The following is a 22,603-nucleotide window of genomic DNA, read 5'->3' on the forward strand; positions in this document are numbered from 1 at the left end:
AAAGTTCTACTTACAAGCAACTAAAGATTTTCGTCAAACATCTTCGTTGTTTGTTGTCTATTCTGGTAAGAGGAGAGGTCAAAAGGCTACGGCTACCTCTCTTTCTTTTTGGCTGAAAAGCATCATCCGTTTGGCTTATGAGACTGCGGGCCAGCAGCCTCCTGAAAGGATTGCTGCTCATTCTACTTGAGCAGTGGCTTCCACATGGGCTTTTAAAAATGAGGCTTCTGTTGAACAGATTTGTAAGGCGGCGACTTGGTCTTCACTACTTTTTCCAAATTTTCCAAATTTTATACTTTTGCTTCTTCGGAAGCTATTTTTGGGAGAAAGGTTCTACAAGCAGTGGTGCCTTCCGTTTAGGTACCTGTCTTGTCCCTCCCTTCATCCGTGTCCTAAAGCTTTGGTATTGGTATCCCACAAGTATTGGATGAATCCGTGGACTCGATACATCTTGCAAGAGAAAACAAAATTTATGCTTACCTGATAAATTTCTTTCTCTTGCGATGTATCAAGTCCACGGCCCGCCCTGTCTATTTAAGACAGGTAGTATATTTTTATTTAAAAAAACTTCAGTCACCACTGCACCCTATAGTTTCTCCTTTTTCTTCCTAGCCTTCGATCGAATGACTGGGGGGTGGAGCTAAGAGAGGAGCTATATAGACAGCTCTGCTGTGGGTGCTCTCTTTGCCACTTCCTGTTGGGAAGGAGAATATCCCACAAGTATTGGATGAATCCGTGGACTCGATAAATCGCAAGAGAAAGAAATTTATCAGGTAAGCATAAATTTTGTTTTTCAGTTATTGTATGTCCCTATCGTTACCAGATACAGGGATTTTCAGTCTGATCATTTGAATGGTGCACCTCATTAGACATGTGGGGATGCAGAAATCTCCTGATTGTCATTTGTTTGAGATCTTTCCCAGTTTTGTGAGATGGGGCTCCGTTTGGCAGGTCCTGCAGGTAGGCCTGTGTCTTTTTGGGCGTTAACCTCTGGGCTGCCTTATATTTTATTTATATCCGATGGGATGTCTTTTATTTTTTTTCCTTCGGGAACCTTCTGGGATTGATAGGCTTTATTACTTCTTCGGAAATTGTTGGACATTGTTAGTCCTCTGTTACAAATGTCTGTTTTCTGTTTTTTCCCCTTTGAGGGAGAATTTACTTAGTCTGCCGGTTGGGACCCTAGGTGCAGGCTGGTCCTGTCGGGTTCGTTCGGTCTTGCGGCTGTTCAGACACGTGGCGCTGTTCTGCTCGGCTGGTTCGGTAGAAGCCCAGTGTGCTAAGGTTATCATTGTTTGTTTTCCTGTTAAGCTAAGCATTCGAGAGGACTTGTGGGTCCGTGAGGGGGGAAAGATTGTTTCAGTCCTTATAGCCTTCAGTCATAAATGACCGGGCAGGGGAGTGTTTCCACTGCGTCACTCTATCTGACATCTGATTTCATCAGAACTTGGAATTTTCCTCCCCCATGTGGTGGAGGGTGGGAGGGTTTAATGCCCCTTACTGCTATTGAGTGGTTTGGCCTTCATTTCTAGGCCTCTGGATTTGTCCTTTTGGGCTTGATCCAACAGCTCAGGATTGCTGTCTAGCATGCAGAAGGTTTGCAGTTTGAAACCGGTTTCAGCTCATAACACCTTGCAGGTGTACGTGTAAGCCGTTTCTAGTGTATCTAGATGCAGCTCTTACTCTTGACTGAGTTATAAGAGGCTTTTTGGGTCTTCTTCTATAGCTTCCAGGTGAGTGGATCTCCTTTTAGGGATCTGTCTTACCGGGTGGTGGTTGTTCCCTGCAGGGATTTTTGTTTAGCTCTGGGTTCTCCGGAGCTGGGTAGGCTTTGTGCTTTCTCTTCCTTGTGTCCTCTTGTGCAGAGGTGTTAGGGAGACTAGTCCTGAGGCTCTGAGAAGTATCTTCATACGACTTCTAGCCTTGGTCGTCCTGAGGCTCTGAGAAGTATCTTCATACGACTTCTAGCCTTGCTCCTTGGAGCGTTGGACTTTAGCTAGGGGTGGTTTCTTCCTTTGGTCGGGGCTTTCGAGTTCTCTCGCTATCTGGATTTTCTGGATATGCATCCATACCCTTGTGTCTGGCTTTGTGGCCAGTTAGGGTGTTTAGTTCTAGGGTAAGGTTTCCCTTAACTATTGGATACCGGACCTGTTATTCTCCCTGAGACTTCTTTTTGCTGAAGCTTCTCTTGGCCTTTTTACCGACCCAGTCTGGGTGGTTTTGGAATCTTGGATCTCAGGGCTGGTCGGGGGGGTTCCACAGTAATGGGAACTGGGGCTATGTCCTTGCTCCATCTACCTAACCTGGTCATGGTTGGCCAGGATTTCGGAGTAATTTTTACTCTTTGTCACAGAGTGAACCTTGTCCTCTGGTGGTTAGCTGTGTGGCTTGAGCCTTAAGGGTGGTTGGTTCATACCCAGCTAATGGCGTTGGATGTCCAATTTCTGGTGCGCATTAGGGTTGCATTACCCTGGTTAGCTTGCCAGTGTTCCCGTTGATTTCCTGCTCTGCTGGCGAATGGGTTGGCTATGCCTCTGCTTGGCAAGCTACTTGTAGGGGGGTACTTTTCTAGTACATCTGTGTTGGGAATTTCTCTTCCCATTAGCCGGTGCCTTCAGGCCTTGAGGACAGTTGTTGCTCTTCCGGCATCATCCCTTTTCTTTAGGGGATATTCTCCCTATGGAGACAGAGCCCTTGCTTGGGACTTCTCCTGGATGGGAGGCAGAAAGGGGGGATTGGTTCCCCCGGGGGTCTTGCTGGCTCCAAGCATACTTCTTGGGCCTTTATTTTGATAGATCCTTAGGTCTATGGCCTTATTGTCTGTTTTCAGAGTCGGTTTGTACTTGTACTCTGTGGGGATGGCTGTGCTATCCTTACGCTCGTTCCTGTACCTGTTTTGGGATTCTTTTGTTCCCCTGTTTTGGATCCCTGAGGCTGGTTTGGTCCAACTGGCCGTGGGTCTGCGGATCAGGATGGCCGAGCGGTCTATGGAGCTGCGTTCGGTCACAGTCTCCTCTTGATGTGTGAGCTTTGTTGAGTCTATCCTGTTAGTTTAGTCTGCTAGGGTATAGATTTTCCTTTCAACTGGCTCCATTGATTTCAGTAGAGAGTTTACTCTTCCTTCGGATTCTGAGGGTATACTCTCCTTCTCTGGGGGCCTCGATTGAGATTTGTGTTCCCCTTTTTAGGGACCTGTGTGCAGGTCCGGCGACTTAGGTTGCCTGGAGCGTGCCCTCTGTCTGGTTGTTGCTCTTGCGGTCTGTTTCTTGCTTGACTGCTTCTTCTTCCTCGGAAGTATCCTCTGTGTCGTCCTGTTATGGACTCTGTGTTTTCAAACTTGGGGTTCTCTCCTGGGTGCATTACACACTTTTTCATAGTCTAATGCCTTGCTATTCTTGACACTGGGAGGAGTTTACTTTTTCAGTTGCAATCTGTACTTGCAGGATGTTGCAGAGATGTCTGTTCTGTCTCTGTGCCTGGGTTTCGCTTGGTATAGTTGTGACCTCCTTTCCCTGTTTGGGCCCCTTTGGGCCTCTGTGAGCTGGACTCACTCATGGAGGTGTTCTTTTTTATATTAGGGGACCTTTCGGTTTCCTTGGTTCTCCCTTGCATTGTTCCCTTGGGGGTTTTCGGCTGGTGTCTCCTTCATTTGTGGAGATGAGCGGTGGAGGACTGTTTGTTGGGACTGTTGGCTCAGTCGAGTCCGTTTGCAGTCTCTAGTTGGGGCTTTTTCCTTTTCAAATTTTCTTGGCTTCGGGCGAAGCAATGTTTTTTCTCTTGTAGAGGTTCAGGTTGGGTGCCCTCAGTAGGGGCCGCCTATGTACCCTCCTATCTTGGCATTCAGTGTCCTCTATAGCTTGGGTATTGTTTTCCCAAAAGTAATGAATGCAGCTATGGACTCTTTCCATTTAAGAAGAAAAACATAAATTATGCTTACCTGATAATTTCCTTTTCTTCTGATGGAAAGAGTCCACAGCTTTCCACCCGTAATTTTATGTGGGGCGTCCTTATATTCTTCTGGCACCTTTCACCCTGGTATTTCTTCTACTGTTCCTTGTTCCTCGGCAGAATGACTGGGGGATGAGGGGAGTGGGAAGGAGTATTTAAGCCTTTGGCTGGGTTGTCTTTGCCTCCTCCTGGTGGCCAGGTTCTTATTTCCCAAAAGTAATGAATGCAGCTGTGGACTCTTTCCATCAGAAGAAAAGGAAATTATCAAGTAAGCATAATTTATGTTTTTCAGGCTTTGGACTAGACCTCTTGGTTTCAGTGAAGGATCATTTTAATGCTACATGATACAAATACATTTTAGACATTTGGATGCTTTTAACTTTGTGGCAACATTTTGCGGAAGGCCATTTTCTGTCCCAGCAGGTCCATGAAGACATGGTTTGACAAGTTTAATGGCCTGCACTTTTGGGATAAATTAGAATGTCCATTGTGAGCCAGTCCTACATGTCTAACATCAGTATTACAAATGGCAGAATGTAAATGGTTATTGGTGGAATCAAAATGCTTTGGGTTTTGTTTTAAGGATAAGTTGACTGAAAAGCAGTGCCCATTCAGCATATATACATTTTTTAATATATTGTTTATTGTAGTTTTAAGTATCATTTCAGATTATTGTTATAGCAGTTGGCACAAAGTCATAGGTACATATAAACAATAAATGACATAGGCAGGAACAGTGTGATAAACAGACTTTCTCTTGTTAAGTGTATCCAGTCCACGGATCATCCATTACTTGTGGGATATTCTCCTTCCCAACAGGAAGTTGCAAGAGGATCACCCACAGCAGAGCTGCTATATAGCTCCTCCCCTCACTGCCATATCCAGTCATTCTCTTGCAACTCTCAACAAAGATGGAGATAGTAAGAGGAGAGTGGTGTATTATTGTTAGTTTTTTAACTTCAATCAAAAGTTTGTTATTTTTAAATGGTACCGGAGTGTACTGTTTTATCTCAGGCAGCATGAGAAGAAGAATCTGCCTGCGGTTTCTATGATCTTAGCAGAAATAACTAAGATCCACTGCCGTTCTCGCATATTCTGAGGAGTGAGGTAACTTCAGAGGGGGAATGGCGTGCAGGTTATGCTGCAATAAGGTATGTGCAGTTAACATATTTCTAGGGATGGAATTTGCTAGAAAAATGCTGCTGATACCGGATTAATGTAAGTTAAGCCTAAATACAGTGATTTAATAGCGACTGGTATCAGGCTTATTACCAGAGATGCATACTCTTATAAAAGTGCAATATAAAACGTTTGCTGGCATGTTTAATCGTTTTTATATATGCTTGGTGATAAAACTTATTGGGGCCTAGTTTTTTTCCCACATGGCTGGCTTGATTTTCTCTTGTTAAGTGTATCCAGTCCACGGATCATCCATTACTTGTGGTATATTCTCCTTCCCAACAGGAAGTTGCAAGAGGATCACCCACAGCAGAGCTGCTATATAGCTCCTCCCCTCACTGCCATATCCAGTCATTCTCTTGCAACTCTCAACTAAGATGGAGGTCGTAAGAGGACTGTGGTGTTTTATACTTAGTTTATTTCTTCAATCAAAAGTTTGTTATTTTTAAATGGTACCGGAGTGTACTGTTTATCTCAGGCAGTATTTAGAAGAAGAATCTGCCTGCGTTTTCTATGATCTTAGCAGAAGTAACTAAGATCCTTTGCTGTTCTCACATATTCTGAGGAGTGAGGTAACTTCAGAGGGGGAATAGCGTGCAGGTTTTCCTGCAATAAGGTATGTGCAGTTAAAATATTTTTCTAGGGATGGAATTTGCTAGAAAATGCTGCTGATACCGAAGTAATGTAAGTAAAGCCTTAAATGCAGTGATACATACTCTTATAAAAGTGTATTATAAAAGTGTATTTTAAAACGTTTTCTAGCATGTTTAATCATTTTTTACATATGTTTGGTGATAAAACTTATTGGGGCCTAGTTTTTTCCACATGGCTGGCTTGAATTTTGCCTAGAAACAGTTCCCTGAGGCTTCCCACTGTTGTAATATGAGTGGGAGGGGCCTATTTTGGCGTTTTTTTGCACAGCAAAAATTACAGACACAGACATCCAGCTTCTTCCTGCATGATCCAGGACTTCTCTGAAGGGCTCAAAAGGCTTCAAAAGTCGTATTGAGGTAGGTAAAAAGCCACAGTAGAGCTGTGGCAGTTGTTGTGACTGTTTAAAAAACGTTTTTGTCATTTGTTATTCCGTTTTTGGTATTAAGGGGTTAATCATCCATTTGCAAGTGGGTGCAATGCTCTGCTAACTTATTACATACAATGTAAAAATTTCGTTAGTGTAACTGCATTTTTTCACTGTTATTTCAAAATTTGGGGAAATTTGTGTTTCTTAAAGGCGCAGTAACGTTTTTTATATTGCTTGTAAACTTGTTTAAAAGTGTTTTCCAAGCTTGCTAGTCTCATTGCTAGTCTGTTTAAACATGTCTGACACAGAGGAACCTACTTGTTCATTATGTTTGAAAGCCATGGTGGAGCCCCATAGGAGAATGTGTACTAAATGTATTGATTTCACCTTAGACAGTAAAGATCAGTCTTTATCTATAAAAGAATTATCAACAGAGGGGTCTGTCGAGGGGGAAGTTATGCCGACTAACTCTCCCCACGTGTCAGACCCTTCGCCTCCCTCTCAGGGGACGCACGCTAATATGGCGCCAATTACATCAGGGACGCCCATAACGATTACATTGCAGGACATGGCTGCAATCATGAATAATACCCTGTCAGAGGTATTATCTAGATTGCCTGAATTAAGAGGCAAGCGCGATAGCTCTGGGGTTAGGAGAGATACAGAGCGCGCAAATGCTGTTAGAGCCATGTCTGATACTGCGTCACAGTATGTAGAACATGAGGACGGAGAGCTTCAGTCTGTGGGTGACATCTCTGACTCGGGGAAACCTGATTCAGAGATTTCTAATTTTAAATTTAAGCTTGAGAACCTCCGTGTATTGCTTGGGGAGGTATTAGCTGCTCTGAATGACTGTAACACAGTTGCAATTCCAGAGAAATTGTGTAGGCTGGATAGATACTATGCGGTGCCGGTGTGTACTGACGTTTTTCCTATACCTAAAAGGCTTACAGAAATTATTAGCAAGGAGTGGGATAGACCCGGTGTGCCCTTTTCCCCACCTCCTATATTTAGAAAAATGTTTCCAATAGACGCCACTACACAGGACTTATGGCAGACGGTCCCTAAGGTGGAGGGAGCAGTTTCTACTTTAGCAAAGCGTACCACTATCCCGGTTGAGGACAGTTGTGCTTTTTCAGATCCAATGGATAAAAAATTGGAGGGTTACCTTAAGAAAATGTTTATTCAACAAGGTTTTATTTTACAGCCCCTTGCATGCATTGCGCCTGTCACTGCTGCGACGGCATTCTGGTTTGAGGCCCTGGAAGAGGCCATCCAGACAGCTCCATTGAATGAAATTATTGACAAGCTTAGAACGCTTAAGCTAGCTAACTCATTTGTTTCTGATGCCATTGTTCATTTGACTAAACTAACGGCTAAGAATTCCGGATTCGCCATCCAGGCGCGTAGGGCGCTATGGCTTAAATCCTGGTCAGCTGACGTGACTTCAAAGTCTAAATTACTCAACATTCCTTTCAAGGGGCAGACCTTATTCGGGCCTGGCTTGAAGGAAATTATTGCTGACATTACTGGAGGCAAGGGTCATACCCTTCCTCAGGACAGGGCCAAATCAAAGGCCAAACAGTCAAATTTTCGTGCCTTTCGAAATTTCAAGGCAGGAGCAGCATCAACTTCCTCCGCTTCAAAACAAGAGGGAACTGTTGCTCATTCCAGACAGGCCTGGAAACCTAACCAGTCCTGGAACAAGGGCAAGCAGGCCAGGAAGCCTGCTGCTGCCCCCAAGACAGCATGAAGGAACGGCCCCCTATCCGGAAACGGATCTAGTGGGGGGCAGACTTTCTCTCTTCGCCCAGGCGTGGGCAAGAGATGTTCAGGATCCCTGGGCGTTGGAGATCATATCTCAGGGATATCTTCTGGACTTCAAAGCTTCTCCTCCACAAGGGAGATTTCATCTTTCAAGGTTATCATCAAACCAGATAAAGAAAGAGGCATTCCTAAGCTGTGTGCAAGACCTCCTAGTAATGGGAGTGATCCATCCAGTTCCGCGGACGGAACAAGGACAGGGATTTTATTCAAATCTGTGTGTGGTTCCCAAGAAAGAGGGAACCTTCAGACCAATCTTGGATCTAAAGATCTTAAACAAATTCCTCAGAGTTCCATCATTCAAAATGGAAACTATTCGGACCATCCTACCCATGATCCAAGAGGGTCAGTACATGACCACAGTGGACTTAAAGGATGCCTACCTTCACATACCGATTCACAAAGATCCTCATTGGTTCCTAAGGTTTGCCTTTCTAGATAGGCATTACCAATTTGTAGCTCTTCCCTTCAGGTTGGCAACTGCCCCGAGAATTTTTACAAAGGTTCTGGGCTCACTTCTGGCGGTTCTAAGACCGCAAGGCATAGCGGTGGCTCCGTATCTAGACGACATCCTGATACAGGCGTCAAGCTTTCAAATTGCCAAGTCTCATACAGAGATAGTTCTGGCATTTCTGAGGTCGCATGGGTGGAAAGTGAACGTGGAAAAGAGTTCTCTACCACCACTCACAAGAGTCTCCTTCCTAGGGACTCTTATAGATTCTGTAGAGATGAAAATTTACCTGACGGAGTCCAGGTTATCAAAACTTCTAAATGCTTGCCGTGTCCTTCATTCCATTCCACGCCCGTCAATGGCTCAGTGCATGGAAGTAATCGGCTTAATGGTAGCGGCAATGGACATAGTGCCATTTGCTCGCCTGCATCTCAGACCGCTGCAATTATGCATGCTAAGTCAGTGGAATGGGGATTACTCAGATTTGTCGCCTCTACTAAATCTGGATCAAGAGACCAGAGATTCTCTTCTCTGGTGGCTTTCTCGGGTCCATCTGTCCAAGGGTATGACCTTTCGCAGGCCAGATTGGACGATTGTAACAACAGATGCCAGCCTTCTAGGTTGGGGCGCAGTCTGGAACTCCCTGAAGGCTCAGGGATCGTGGACTCCTCCCAATAAATATTCTGCAGTTAAGAGCAATATTCAATGCTCTTCTAGCTTGGCCTCAGTTAGCAACACTGAGGTTCATCAGATTTCAGTCGGACAACATCACGACTGTGGCTTACATCAACCATCAAGGGGGAACCAGGAGTTCCCTAGCGATGTTAGAAGTCTCAAAGATAATTCGCTGGGCAGAGTCTCACTCTTGCCACCTGTCAGCGATCCACATCCCAGGCGTAGAGAACTGGGAGGCGGATTTTCTAAGTCGTCAGACTTTTCATCCGGGGGAGTCGGAACTCCATCCGGAGGTGTTTGCTCAACTGGTCCATCGTTGGGGCAAACCAGAACTGGATCTCATGGCGTCTCGCCAGAACGCCAAGCTTCCTTGTTACGGGTCCAGGGACCCGGGAGCAACGCTGATAGATGCTCTAGCAGCTCCTTAGTTCTTCAACCTGGCCTATGTGTTTCCACCGTTTCCTCTGCTCCCTCGACTGATTGCCAAAATCAAACAGAAGAGAGCATCAGTGATTCTGATAGCGCCTGCGTGGCCACGCAGGACCTGGTATGCAGACCTAGTGGACATGTCATCTCTTCCACCATGGACTCTGCCTCTGAGGCAGGACCTTCTAATACAAGGTCCTTTCAATCATCCAAATCTACTTTCTCTGAGACTGACTGCATGGAGATTGAACGCTTGATTCTATCAAGGTGTGGCTTCTCCGAGTCAGTCATTGATACCTTAATACAGGCTCGGAAGCCTGTCACCAGGAAAATCTACCATAAGATATGGCGTAAATATCTTTATTGGTGTGAATCCAAGAGTTACTCATGGAGTAAGGTTAGGATTCCTAGGATATTGTCCTTTCTCCAAGAGGGTTTGGACAAAGGCTTATCAGCTAGTTCTTTAAAAGGACAGATCTCTGCTCTGTCTATTCTTTTGCACAAGCGTCTGGCAGAAGTTTAAAAGCCATGGTGGAGCCCCATAGGAGAATGTATACTAAATGTATTGATTTCACCTTAAACAGTAAAGATCAGTCTTTATCTGTGAAAGAATTGTCACCAGAGGGTTTTGTCGAGGGGGAAGTTATGCCGACTAACTCTCCCCACGTGTCAGACCCTTTGCCTCCCGCTCAAGGGACGCACGCTAATATGGCGCCAAGTACATCAGGGACGCCCATAGCGATTACTTTGCAGGACATGGCTGCGATCATGGATAATACCCTGTCAGCGGTATTAGCCAGATTGCCTGAATTAAGAGGCAAGCGCGATAGCTCTGGGGTTAGACGAGATACGGAGCGCGTAGATGCTGTAAGGGCCATGTCTGATACTGCGTCACAATATGCAGAACCTGAGGACGGAGAGCTTCAGTCTGTGGGTGACATCTCTGACTCGGGGAAACCTGATTCAGAGATTTCTAATTTTAAATTTAAGCTTGAGAACCTCCGTGTATTGCTTGGGGAGGTGTTAGCTGCTCTGAATGACTGTGACACAATTGCAGTGCCAGAGAAATTGTGTAGACTGGATAAATACTATGCAGTGCCGGTGTGTACTGATGTTTTTCCAATACCTAAAAGGTTTACAGAAATTATTAGTAAGGAGTGGGATAGACCCGGTGTGCCGTTTTCCCCCCCTCATATATTTAGAAAAATGTTTCCCATAGACGCCACTACACGGGACTTATGGCAGACGGTCCCTAAGGTGGAGGGAGCAGTTTCTATTTTAGCAAAGCGTACCACTATCCCGGTTGAGGACAGTTTTGCTTTTTCAGATCCAATGGATCAAAAATTAGAGGGTTACCTTAAGAAAATGTTTATTCAACAAGGTTTTATTTTACAGCCCCTTGCATGCATTGCGCCTGTCACTGCTGCAGCGGCATTCTGGTTTGAGGCCCTGGAAGAGGCCATCCATACAGCTCCATTGACTGAAATCATTGACAAGCTTAGAACACTTAAGCTAGCTAACTCATTTGTTTCTGATGCCATTGTTCGTTTGACTAAACTAACGGCTAAGAATTCCGGATTCGCCATCCAGGCGCGTAGGGCGCTATGGCTTAAATCCTGGTCAGCTGACGTGACTTCAAAGTCTAAATTACTCAACATTCCTTTCAAGGGGCAGACCTTATTCGGGCCTGGTTTGAAAGAGATTATTGCTGACATTACTGGAGGTAAGGGTCACACCCTTCCTCAGGACAGGGCCAAATCAAGGGCCAAACAGTCTAATTTTCGTGCCTTTCGAAATTTCAAGGCAGGTACAGCATCAACTTCCTCTGCTTCAAAACAAGAGGGAACTTTTGCTCAATCCAAGCAGGCCTGGAAATCTAACCAGTCCTGGAACATGGGCAAGCAGGCTAGAAAGCCTGCTGCTGCCTCCAAGACAGCATGAAGGAACGGCCCCCTATCCGGCAACGGATCTAGTGGGGGGCAGACTTTCCCTCTTCGCCCAGGCGTGGGCAAGAGATATTCAGGATCTCTGGGCGTTGGAGATCATATCTCAGGGATATCTTCTGGACTTCAAAGCTTCTCCTCCACAAGGGAGATTTCACCTTTCAAGACTATCTGCAAACCAGATAAAGAAAGAGGCATTCCTACGCTGCGTGCAAGACCTCCTAGTAATGGGAGTGATCCATCCAGTTCCGCGGTCGGAACAAGGACAGGGGTTTTATGGTTCCCAAAAAAGAGGGAACCTTCAGACCAATTTTGGATCTAAAGATCTTAAACAAATTCCTCAGAGTTCCATCATTCAAGATGGAAACTATTCGAACCATCTTACCCATGATCCAAGAGGGTCAGTACATGACCACAGTGGACTTAAAGGATGCCTACCTTCACATTCCGATTCACAAGAATCATCATCGGTTCCTGAGATTTGCCTTTCTGGACAGGCATTACCAATTTGTAGCTCTTCCCTTCGGGTTGGCTACAGCCCCAAGACTTTTCACAAAGGTTCTGGGCTCTCTTCTGGCGGTTCTAAGACCGCGAGGCATAGCGGTGGCTCCTTATGTAGACGACATCCTGATACAGGCGTCAAGCTTTCAAATTGCCAAGTCTCATACAGAGATAGTTCTGGCATTTCTGAGGTTGCATGGGTGGAAAGTGAACGAAGAAAAGAGTTCTCTATCTCCTCTCACAAGGGTTTCCTTCCTAGGGACTCTTATAGATTATGTAGAAATGAAAATTTACCTGACGGAGTCCAGGTTATCAAAACTTCTAAATGCTTGCCGTGTTCTTCACTCCACTCCGCGCCCTACGGTGGCTCAGTGCATGGAGGTAATCGGCTTAATGGTAGCGGCAATGGACATAGTGCCAATTGCGCGCCTGCATCTCAGTCCGCTGCAATTATGCATGCTCAGTCAGTTGAATGGGGATTACACAGATTTGTCCCCTCTACTAAATCTGGATCAGGAAACCAGAGATTCTCTTCTCTGGTGGTTATCTCGGGTCCACCTGTCCAAGGGTATGACCTTTCGCAGACCAGATTGGACGATTGTAACAACAGATGCCAGCCTTCTAGGTTGAGGTGCGGTCTGGAACTCCCTGAAGGCTCAGGGATCGTGCACTCAGGAGGAAAAACTCCTCACAATAAATATTCTGGAGTTAAGAGCAATATTCAATGCTCTTCTAGCTTGGCGTCAGTTAGCAACCCTGGGGTTCATCAGATTTCAGTCGGACAACATCACGACTGTGGCTTACATCAATCATCAAGGGGGAACCAGGAGTTCCCTAGCGATGTTAGAAGTCTCCAAGATAATTCGCTGGGCAGAGTCTCACTCTTGCCACCTATCAGCAATCCATATCCCAGGTGTAGAGAACTGGGAGGCAGATTTTCTAAGTCGTCAGACTTTTCATCCGGGGGAGTGGGAACTCCATCCGGAAGTGTTTGCTCAATTGGTTCATCGTTGGGGCAAACCAGAACTGGATCTCATGGCGTCTCGCCAGAACGCCAAGCTTCCTTGTTACGGATCCAGGTCCAGGGACCCAGAAGCGACGCTGATAGATGCTCTAGCAGCTCCTTGGTTCTTCAACCTGGCTTATGTGTTTCCACCGTTTCCTCTGCTCCCTCGTCTGATTGCCAAAATCAGACAGGAGAGGGCATCGGTGATTCTGATAGCGCCTGCGTGGCCACGCAGGACCTGGTATGCAGACCTAGTGGACATGTCATCCTTTCCACCATGGACTCTGCCTCTGAGACAAGACCTTCTCATACAAGGTCCTTTCAATCATCCGAATCTAATTTCTCTGAGACTGACTGCATGGAGATTGAACACTTGATCCTATCAAAGCGTGGCTTCTCCGAGTCAGTCATTAATACCTTAATACAGGCACGAAAGCCTGTCACCAGGAAAATCTAACACAAGATATGGCGTAAATATCTTTATTGCTGTGAATCCAAGAATTACTCATGGAGTAGGGTTAGGATTCCTAGGATATTGTCCTTCCTCCAAGAGGGTTTGGACAAAGGATTATCAGCTAGTTCTTTGAAAGGACAGATTTCTGCTCTGTCTATTCTTTTACACAAGCGTCTGGCAGAAGTTCCAGACGTTCAGGCGTTTTGTCAGGCTTTAGTTAGAATTAAGCCTGTGTTTAAACCTGTTGCTCCTCCATGGAGCTTAAACTTGGTTCTTAAAGTTCTTCAAGGGGTTCCGTTTGAACCCCTTCACTCTATTGATATCAAACTTCTATCATGGAAAGTTCTTTTTCTGATGGCTATTTCCTCGGCTTGAAGAGTCTCTGAGTTATCTGCCTTACATTGTGATTCTCCTTATCTGATCTTTCATTCAGATAAAGTAGTTCTACGTACAAAACCTGGGTTTTTACCCAAGGTGGTTTCTAACAAGAATATCAATCAAGAGATTGTTGTTCCATCATTATGTCCTAATCCTTCTTCAAAGAAGGAACGTCTTTTGCATAATTTGGACGTAGTCCGTGCCTTGAAGTTTTACTTACAAGCGACTAAAGATTTTCGTCAAACATCTAGCCTGTTTGTTGTTTACTCTGGACAGAGGAGAGGTCAAAAGGCCTCGGCAACCTCTCTTTCTTTTTGGCTTTGGAGTATAATCCGTTTAGCCTATGAGACTGCTGGACAGCAGCCCCCTGAAAGGATTACAGCTCATTCCACTAGAGCTGTGGCTTCCACCTGGGCCTTTAAAAATGAGGCTTCTGTTGAACAGATTTGCAAGGCTGCGACTTCATACTTCATACTTTTTCCAAATTTTACAATTTTGATACTTTTGCTTCTTCGGAGGCTGTTTTTGGGAGAAAGGTTCTGCAGGCAGTGGTTCCTTCCGTTTAAGTTCCTGCCTTGTCCCTCCCATCATCCGTATACTTTAGCTTTGGTATTGGTATCCCACAAGTAATGGATGATCCGTGGACTGGATACACTTAACAAGAGAAAACATAATTTATGCTTACCTGATAAATGTATTTCTCTCATAGTGTATCCAGTCTACGGCCCGCCCTGTCCTTTTAAGGCAGGTCTAAATTTTAATTAAACTGCAGTCACCACTGCACCCTATGGTTTCTCCTTTTTCGGCTTGTTTCGGTCGAATGACTGGATATGGCAGTGAGTGGAGGAGCTATATAGCAGCTCTGCTGTGGGTGATCCTCTTGCAACTTCCTGTTGGGAAGGAGAATATCCCCCAAGTAATGGATGATCCGTGGACTGGATACACTACAAGAGAAATAAATTTATCAGGTAAGCATAAATTATGTTTTTCAAGTATAGAATACAGCTACATACTAGCCTGCAGCTGCAAACAATGAGATGGCAGACAAATTGCAAACTTTAATTTCCAAAAATACAATTGTCACAAGTAAAGGAGATACACATGTAGTGGGACCAACAAAAAAACATATAGCAGTAAAAGAAGTGTAGATGTATCATAAAAGCAGATTTCAAGTACACAGCAATACTACATACTAAGCCTGCACCTGCAAAACCAGTAAATAACTAAAACTCTTTCTTTCTAATTGCAAGGAGAGTCCACAAATGTATTCATTACTGTTGGGAAATAAAACACCTGGCCACCAGGAGGAGGCAAAGACACCCCAGCCAAAGCATTAGGTATCCCTTCCACTTCCCCTAGTTCCCCAGTAATTATTTGCCTTTGTCTACTAAAGGAGGTAGGCAGAAAAAAGTGCTCTGAAGAAATTGGATTTTAAGTTCCTTAATGAATTGTTTCTTGCAAGAAAGGACTGGGGATGGTAGTAGCCATGTAATTCTCTTAGTGTTGGTGAAGGTTAGCTACTAGATGTTGCAGGGAAGCTTCCCTAGCCTCCTTCCAGTTTAACATTGCTATCTCCCCTCCTGGCAATCAGTGTAAGCTTACACTGCTTTTCTTTATGTCCTAGGCCCCTGTCAGAAGGAGGATGGTGCTGTCAGACATGGAAGTGCTGTGGCTGCAAAGACCCTGGATGGTATGTCCCTTTTCTCTATTTTATAGCCTGCACATTCTATTTTTAGGTGACATAATGGCACCTACTGCCCCTCAGTTTATGGGTTAATGTATTATATATATATATATATATATATATATATATATATATATATATATATATATATATATATATATATATATATATATATATATATAAAAACAAAGTGGAGTTAACTACACAGCGCTAATCCCACAAATATATAGTGTACTATTTACATACACCTCGTGTGACAATATTATAGCATAAATGTATCAAACAATGATTCCTACAGAGAGCGCATTGCTACAATGTTTTGCTATAATTATTAGAAAGTAATTTATACGCTTATGATTTGTCAGCTATTATCTCAGTGTTACAGTTTTCTGTTGTATAAAGAATTTAAAGTTCAAAATATGCTGAAAAAATCTTAAAACAGCAGGAGTATTCTGTCTTCCAATTCAACGTTCAATAATGCAGACATAGAATGGCAACAATCCCAAATGGCCTCACAGGCTACTCACATTAGGTGACCTCAATCGTATGAGGTAAGGAACAGGCGTTTTGGATGTATTAGAATTCTGCGCTGATCCTCTGGTAGCAGGCTTGTGATCCTGTGCGTTGTTTCAGATAGAATTATGGTTCATCAGTTGGAGCCACAGCGCGAGGTATCTTTCAAATTTCTTCCCTCCTCAGGATCACCAATGCTGATGTCGGCAACAGTTCTTTGCCTCTTTAATAACTCCAAAGTTTATATAAAGGAAACAGACACAGCACATAGCATAATACTGTTTAAAAGTAACACAAATTTATTTGCAGATAGAGAATGATACTCACAAACGAGACCTCAGTTTGTATGAGGTATCAATATAGCATCTCATTTAAAAGGACCGTAGTCCCACACTGTGATAAAAGTTTCCACTTTAGTAGAATGTGATATTTGTAAAATATCTTTTAGCAGTCATATATTGACGTAAAAAGTATGAGCTTGTAAAAACTATTTTGTGGTTGCGGCTTAACCAGAATCCCACACAGCCACTGTATCAGTAATACTAGGGATGAGCAGCCAGATTCAACACTCAGCCTTACGCGTTTCAAAGTTTAAAACTTCTTCCTCAGAGGCATTGTTGAATCTGGTCTAGTGCAGCCATTTTTTTTTCCTCTGAGGAAGAAGTTTTAAACTTTGAAACGCGTAAGGCTGAGTGTTGAATCTGGCTGCTCATCCCTAGTATTACTGATACAGTGGCTGTGTGGGATTCTGGTTAAGCCGCAACCACAAAATAGTTTTTACAAGCTCATACTTTTTACGTCAATATATGACTGCTAAAAGATATTTTACAAATATCACATTCTACTAAAGTGGAAACTTTTATCACAGTGTGGGACTACGGTCCTTTTAAATGAGATGCTATATTGATACCTCATACAAACTGAGGTCTCGTTTGTGAGTATCATTCTCTATCTGCAAATAAATTTGTGTTACTTTTAAACAGTATTATGCTATGTGCTGTGTCTGTTTCCTTTATATAAACGTTGGAGTTATTAAAGAGGCAAAGAACTGTTGCCGACATCAGCATTGGTGATCCTGAGGAGGGAAGAAATTTGAAAGATACCTCGCGCTGTGGCTCCAACTGATGAACCATAATTCTATCTGAAACAACGCACAGGATCACAAGCCTGCTACCAGAGGATCAGCGCAGAATTCTAATACATCCAAAACGCCTGTTCCTTACCTCATACGATTGAGGTCACCTAATGTGAGTAGCCTGTGAGGCCATTTGGGATTGTTGCCATTCTATGTCTGCATTATTGAACGTTGAATTGGAAGACAGAATACTCCTGCTGTTTTAAGATTTTTTCAGCATATTTTGAACTTTAAATTCTTTATACAACAGAAAACTGTAACACTGAGATAATAGCTGACAAATCATAAGCGTATAAATTACTTTCTAATAATTATAGCAAAACATTGTAGCAATGCGCTCTCTGTAGGAATCATTGTTTGATACATTTATGCTATAATATTGTCACACGAGGTGTATGTAAATAGTACACTATATATTTGTGGGATTAGCGCTGTGTAGTTAACTCCACTTTGTTTTTTTCTATACCTATACGGTGTGATCACCTGCAAGGGTAGTGTGATCACACTCTCTTGTTTACTCCAGCAGCTTATCTCGTACAGGTGTTAATATTCTTTGCGCCTCCAGTGTGGCCCACACCTAGGTGTGGCTCACATTACGAAAACCCTTTGCTTCTGATATATATATATATATATATATATCCTCTTCTTGGGATATTTTAGCGGCTTGTGCAGAAACATGGACTTAATCTCCATATAGCAGGACTCAGCCACGCTCAGCAGACATCCCAGTGTTTTTCACTTATTACCTGATCGCTTCTGACTTGCATGTGAGTTGGGCTACTTGAGCATAAGAAAGTTCTTACATCTATTTAAGACTAATCGCTAGGAGGTAATATCGGCGATCACTCTTCTTGGCGCCTGACACTTAGATCGGGAGGTTCTCATAGCTCATTGCCTGTCAGGTTGGTGTATCGCTGGCTACTTTTACACTAGGGGAAAATCCCTATTATATTCCCTCTTTACAGACCAATTGATGATAGTTACGATGAAGGTATAATGTGCCCGCATTATGCAGAACCGGATCAAATTTTTTCAATGGCTAAGGCCTTTTATTATTATCCAGTGGCCTGTGAGTGGGATTTTGTGCTCAGTCTAGTCTGTAGGATGACAGACTCTAGAAGAGCGCCATTGTAGCTCAGTGACCGACAAACAGTAGTGCATTTCTGACCTATACCTGTCAATGACAGTATTTAAAGAGAAAAACGAAAATATGTACTGAGACAAATCTCCTGTAGGGGGCGCTTCCAAACAAATATGATATACACAAAATGCACACAGTGTAAAACAAACATACTAAAACAAAGCAGCACTCCGTCAGAAGATGGTCAAATCCTGATGTTGAAAATAATCTGGAAAAGGAGAAAAACAGAGGCCACAAAATGGCCTAGTACCACCATAACATGTGGTAATATAAATATGTCAAATGGCTACTCATAAATGTGATGCACCCAATGGTGCTAGCAAGGCAGGCTGGAACTTAACAGTAGTCCAGCACACTGAAATGAGGCAGGTAGCTGCACAGGGCAAAAATACTTCCAGCACCCTCACAGACGGTTCCTGAGTGGAGAAAAAGGAACTACTATAGCCTAGTACAGTTGGGCCAAGGATATTTTTCAAAACCAGGTCATTGGTCAATATTGGCCAATGTTTGCAGAGGATATTATTAATATCTCGATAATTGGAGTTTTATCGGGTGATGAATAATGGAGGATTGGAATCTTTGAAGTTTTTTGGGTTTTTATTTTTCCTAATGAAGTATAGGCTTATATCTTCCTCTCTAACCCTGTTCATTTTTTTTATTTATTAGGTGTTCAGAGTATCCTTTCGCGAGAAATCTATCCCCAACTACCCTAGCCTGCTCATCATAATCGTCCAATGTGGAGTAGTTTCTCCTAATCCTCCTGAACTGTCCATAGGGGACATTTTTTTCCATCATTGATAGTGATTGCTGTCAAAGTGAAGAAAGCTGTTACTATCAATGGCTTTAAAATATGTCTTAGAGGACACCACTCCCCCACTGGACCTACCCAAAATCAAATCCAGAAATTCTATATTTTCTTTTTGTATATTATATGTAAATGATATACCATATGTGTTATTAAGGTGCTCAACAAAATCTATAATTTGTGAGTGCTGTTTGATAACTGTACTGCAGCGACCAATAAAAATTTGCCGCTGTAGAACAGTGTTTTTATTTGGCGCGCACTTTGTTTTCCCCTGCGTCAGAGGCCTTAGTAATCACGTTTTGGTGCGAAGGCACTCGGTGGGGGAGCTGAACCTCTCAGCTGTTTTTTTGTCTGCGAGCTTAGTCAGAATGGAAAGGGTTCTGTTGGTTGATTTCTCAGAACAGTTTGCGCTTACCCATACTTACTTCCTATAGGGAAGATGGGTATATGGTGACATATCCAATACTTACATTTATTTATTTCTTATATGTACAGCTTTACCAGGTCTCATAAATACTTATATTCTTATTGGAAAATGTGATTTCTGGTTATAGTAAATTTCTTTCATATAGGTTTGCCTCTTCCTGCTAGGAATTTATATCCCATCAGTAACAAGCTCGTGGACTCTTGCCACCATTAAAGAAATGAATTTATCATGTAAGTTCTTACATAAATTATGTTTTTCATGTTGCTTATATACATGCACTTCATGACTGGGAATTCTTACTCTATGGTGCTGTGTTTAGGTTCTAGTCTTCCCTGGAGGCGTGGGTTCAGATCCCACTTCTGACAATTTTAACTTGGGGTTTATTCGCCTTTCAAGGGTGTATCCATACTTATCCATTATATGGATAATAATCATGTTTGATGAGTTTTCAACATGCCCAGTGTTTAGGTAGTGGAAACTTAAAGGGCCACTAAACCCAAAATCTTTCTTTCATGATTCAGATAGAGAATAGAAATTTAAACAAAATTACAATTTACTTCTATTATTTATTTTGCTTCATTTTTTAGATATCCTTAGTTGAAGAAAAAGCAATGCACACGATGAGCCAATCACACAAGGCTTCTATGTGCAGCAACCAATCAGCAGCTACTGAGCATATCTAGATATGCTTTTCAGCAAAGAATATCAAGAGAATAAAACAAATTAGATAATAGAAGAAATAAGAAAGATGTTTAAAATTGTATTATCTTTCTAAATCATGAAAGAAAAAATGTGGGTCTCATGTCCCTTTAACGTGTCTGGGGTTTTCATTGGCATTACGACTACATAAAAATTATTTTTCTCTTATATGGAAAAATTCATATACAGTGGATTATCAACATTCCATGGCTTATATCATCTTGTTTTTTCTGTGAATCTGAGACATTTATGATATTTTTATCTTGGTTATCGTGATTAACCGGAGATAGATAGATATGGCCTCTCCTCTCAATGCCAAGCTGCAGATAGGGGTGGAGATTGAGGGATACTCAAGCGGTCTTGGTGGACGTGTTAGCAGTTCCATGGAATTTCAATCTTATTTATCTGTTTCCTACGATTGCTCTCCTTTGGGTGATTGCCTGCATCCCGCAAAAGCGGGCCTCAGTGACCTCGTAAAGATGTTGTCCTCTTCTCCTTGGAGGTTGCTTCTGAGAGGGGACCTTCTTAGGCAAGGTCCATTTCTTTTCCAAGGTCTCGATTCTCTGAGGCTGACTGCGTGGAGATTGTACGCCTAGTACTGTCCAAGTGAGATCTTTCTGATAGAGTCATTGATACTCTGATCCAGGCTCGTAAACCGGAAAGTAGATGCATTTCCGCAAGTTGTGGCGCACTTATCTATCTTAGTGTGAGGACTGAGGCTTTCCTTGGCTGAAGGTGAGCATTCCTTGGATTATTCTGTTTTCTCCAAGAGGGTTTGGAAACAGGTTTGTTGGCCAGTTCTCTTAGGGGCAGATTTCTGCTTCTTCTGTGTTACTTAATAAAGAGTTGGCTAATCTCCCCAAAATCTTCTTGAGTTTAGTTAAAAATAATCTTGCTGCTGTAAATTATGAGGGAGGGAATGGAAAGAGAGCATAATAATGAGGTTCCAAAATGTACATGTTAAAACCCTATTGAATTGAGTATTTTTGGGAATAAAACTGAATCATCATAATGTTTAATGTTAACAAACCAAAGCATTTAAGTTTTCTTTTTCATTCTAGAGTCTTGAAATTCACGACATAATTGCACTAGCACATTCAAACTTTGATGATATATCTAGCTAGATAATATACTTAGTGAAATGTGTAATGTGTAATGTTTGATGTGCAGTATTTACTTTGAGCCTAAAATGTGTACCTCTTGGTATTTGTTTTTGTGTCCACTGTTTACCTAGAAGTCTTGTAACTATAATCAATGACAGATATATCAATTGTTATTACATAACTGTTGTAATAGCAACATCTGCAGCCTTTAAAATACCTGGCGCTGACTATGAATCCTGTAGTAAAATGGACAAAACACTGATCCCTAAAAATGTAAAATTATGTGTAAAATGAAGTGTAATGAAATAATTTTAATAATGAATGCAATAATTATAATAATGAAATAATTAAAGGGACAGTAAAGTTATAATTAGACGTTCAAGATATAGACAGAGCATACAATTTTAAACAACTTTCCAATTTGCTTCTATTATTCAATTTGCTTCCTTCTCTTGTTATCCTTTGCTGAAAGGTGTATCTAGGTAAGCTCAGGAGCAGCAAAGAGCCTAGGTTCTAGATGCTGATTGGTGGCTATATATATATATATATATATATATATATATATATATATATACCGATTGTCATTGGCTCACCCATGTGTTCAGTTGGAAACCAGTAGTGCATTGCTGCTCCTTCAACAAATTATACCAAGAGAATGAAACAAATTTGATAATATAAGTAAACTGGAAAGTTGTTTCATGTCCATTTAATTATCATAATGAAATACTTAATTATTATAATTCTAGGAAGGTTCTTTACATGGGAGATTTTTTTTATGTCAAGTTTAAATATTGCCTGTATATCTGAAATGATTATGACTGCATTTCCCATATGGCAGCTGATGGTGACAAAGTTTTGGATGTTAAGGAAGGAAGCGAGGAACCTGATAAAGAATCAAACGAGGGAAAGAACAAGGTGGAGAGGGACATTGGAGAAGGCAACTTGTCTACAGCTGCTGCAGCTGCATTGGCTGCAGCTGCTGTAAAGGCCAAGGTAAGACATGTCTGAGTTCTGGACAGGTCTAATTTATTTAAGTATGTTTTTATTCAAGAGTTTATTTATAGACACATGTCAACATTAATTAAAAGAGATTTTTATTAAAGGGCCATAATAGTCAAAAATGGCATGCTATAATGTGTTAGAGCATGTGATGTTAAGGCTATTGACCCTGCACAGCTGTGTGTTTAACCCCTGCAAAAGTACTGAGCGGAAACCACTGCTGATCCTGTCAGCAGCGAATCAGATGTGGAGCTAGCACTGCTTTCCATTAGAATATTATGGTCCTTTAAA

General features: G+C 42.5%; 1 protein-coding gene across 1 annotated transcript in view; it reads left to right on the plus strand.

The window, feature by feature from the left end:
- Positions 1–22,603, plus strand: part of SMARCC2 (SWI/SNF related, matrix associated, actin dependent regulator of chromatin subfamily c member 2) — a 422,396-nt gene that overhangs the window by 247,670 nt on the left and 152,123 nt on the right. The window contains 1 exon segment of the mRNA XM_053708105.1: positions 22,152–22,306. Within this exon segment, the coding sequence (XP_053564080.1) occupies positions 22,152–22,306 (155 nt within the window).

This window comes from Bombina bombina, chromosome 3 (genome assembly GCF_027579735.1).
Source record: "Bombina bombina isolate aBomBom1 chromosome 3, aBomBom1.pri, whole genome shotgun sequence".
NCBI classification, from domain to species: Eukaryota; Metazoa; Chordata; class Amphibia; order Anura; family Bombinatoridae; genus Bombina; species Bombina bombina.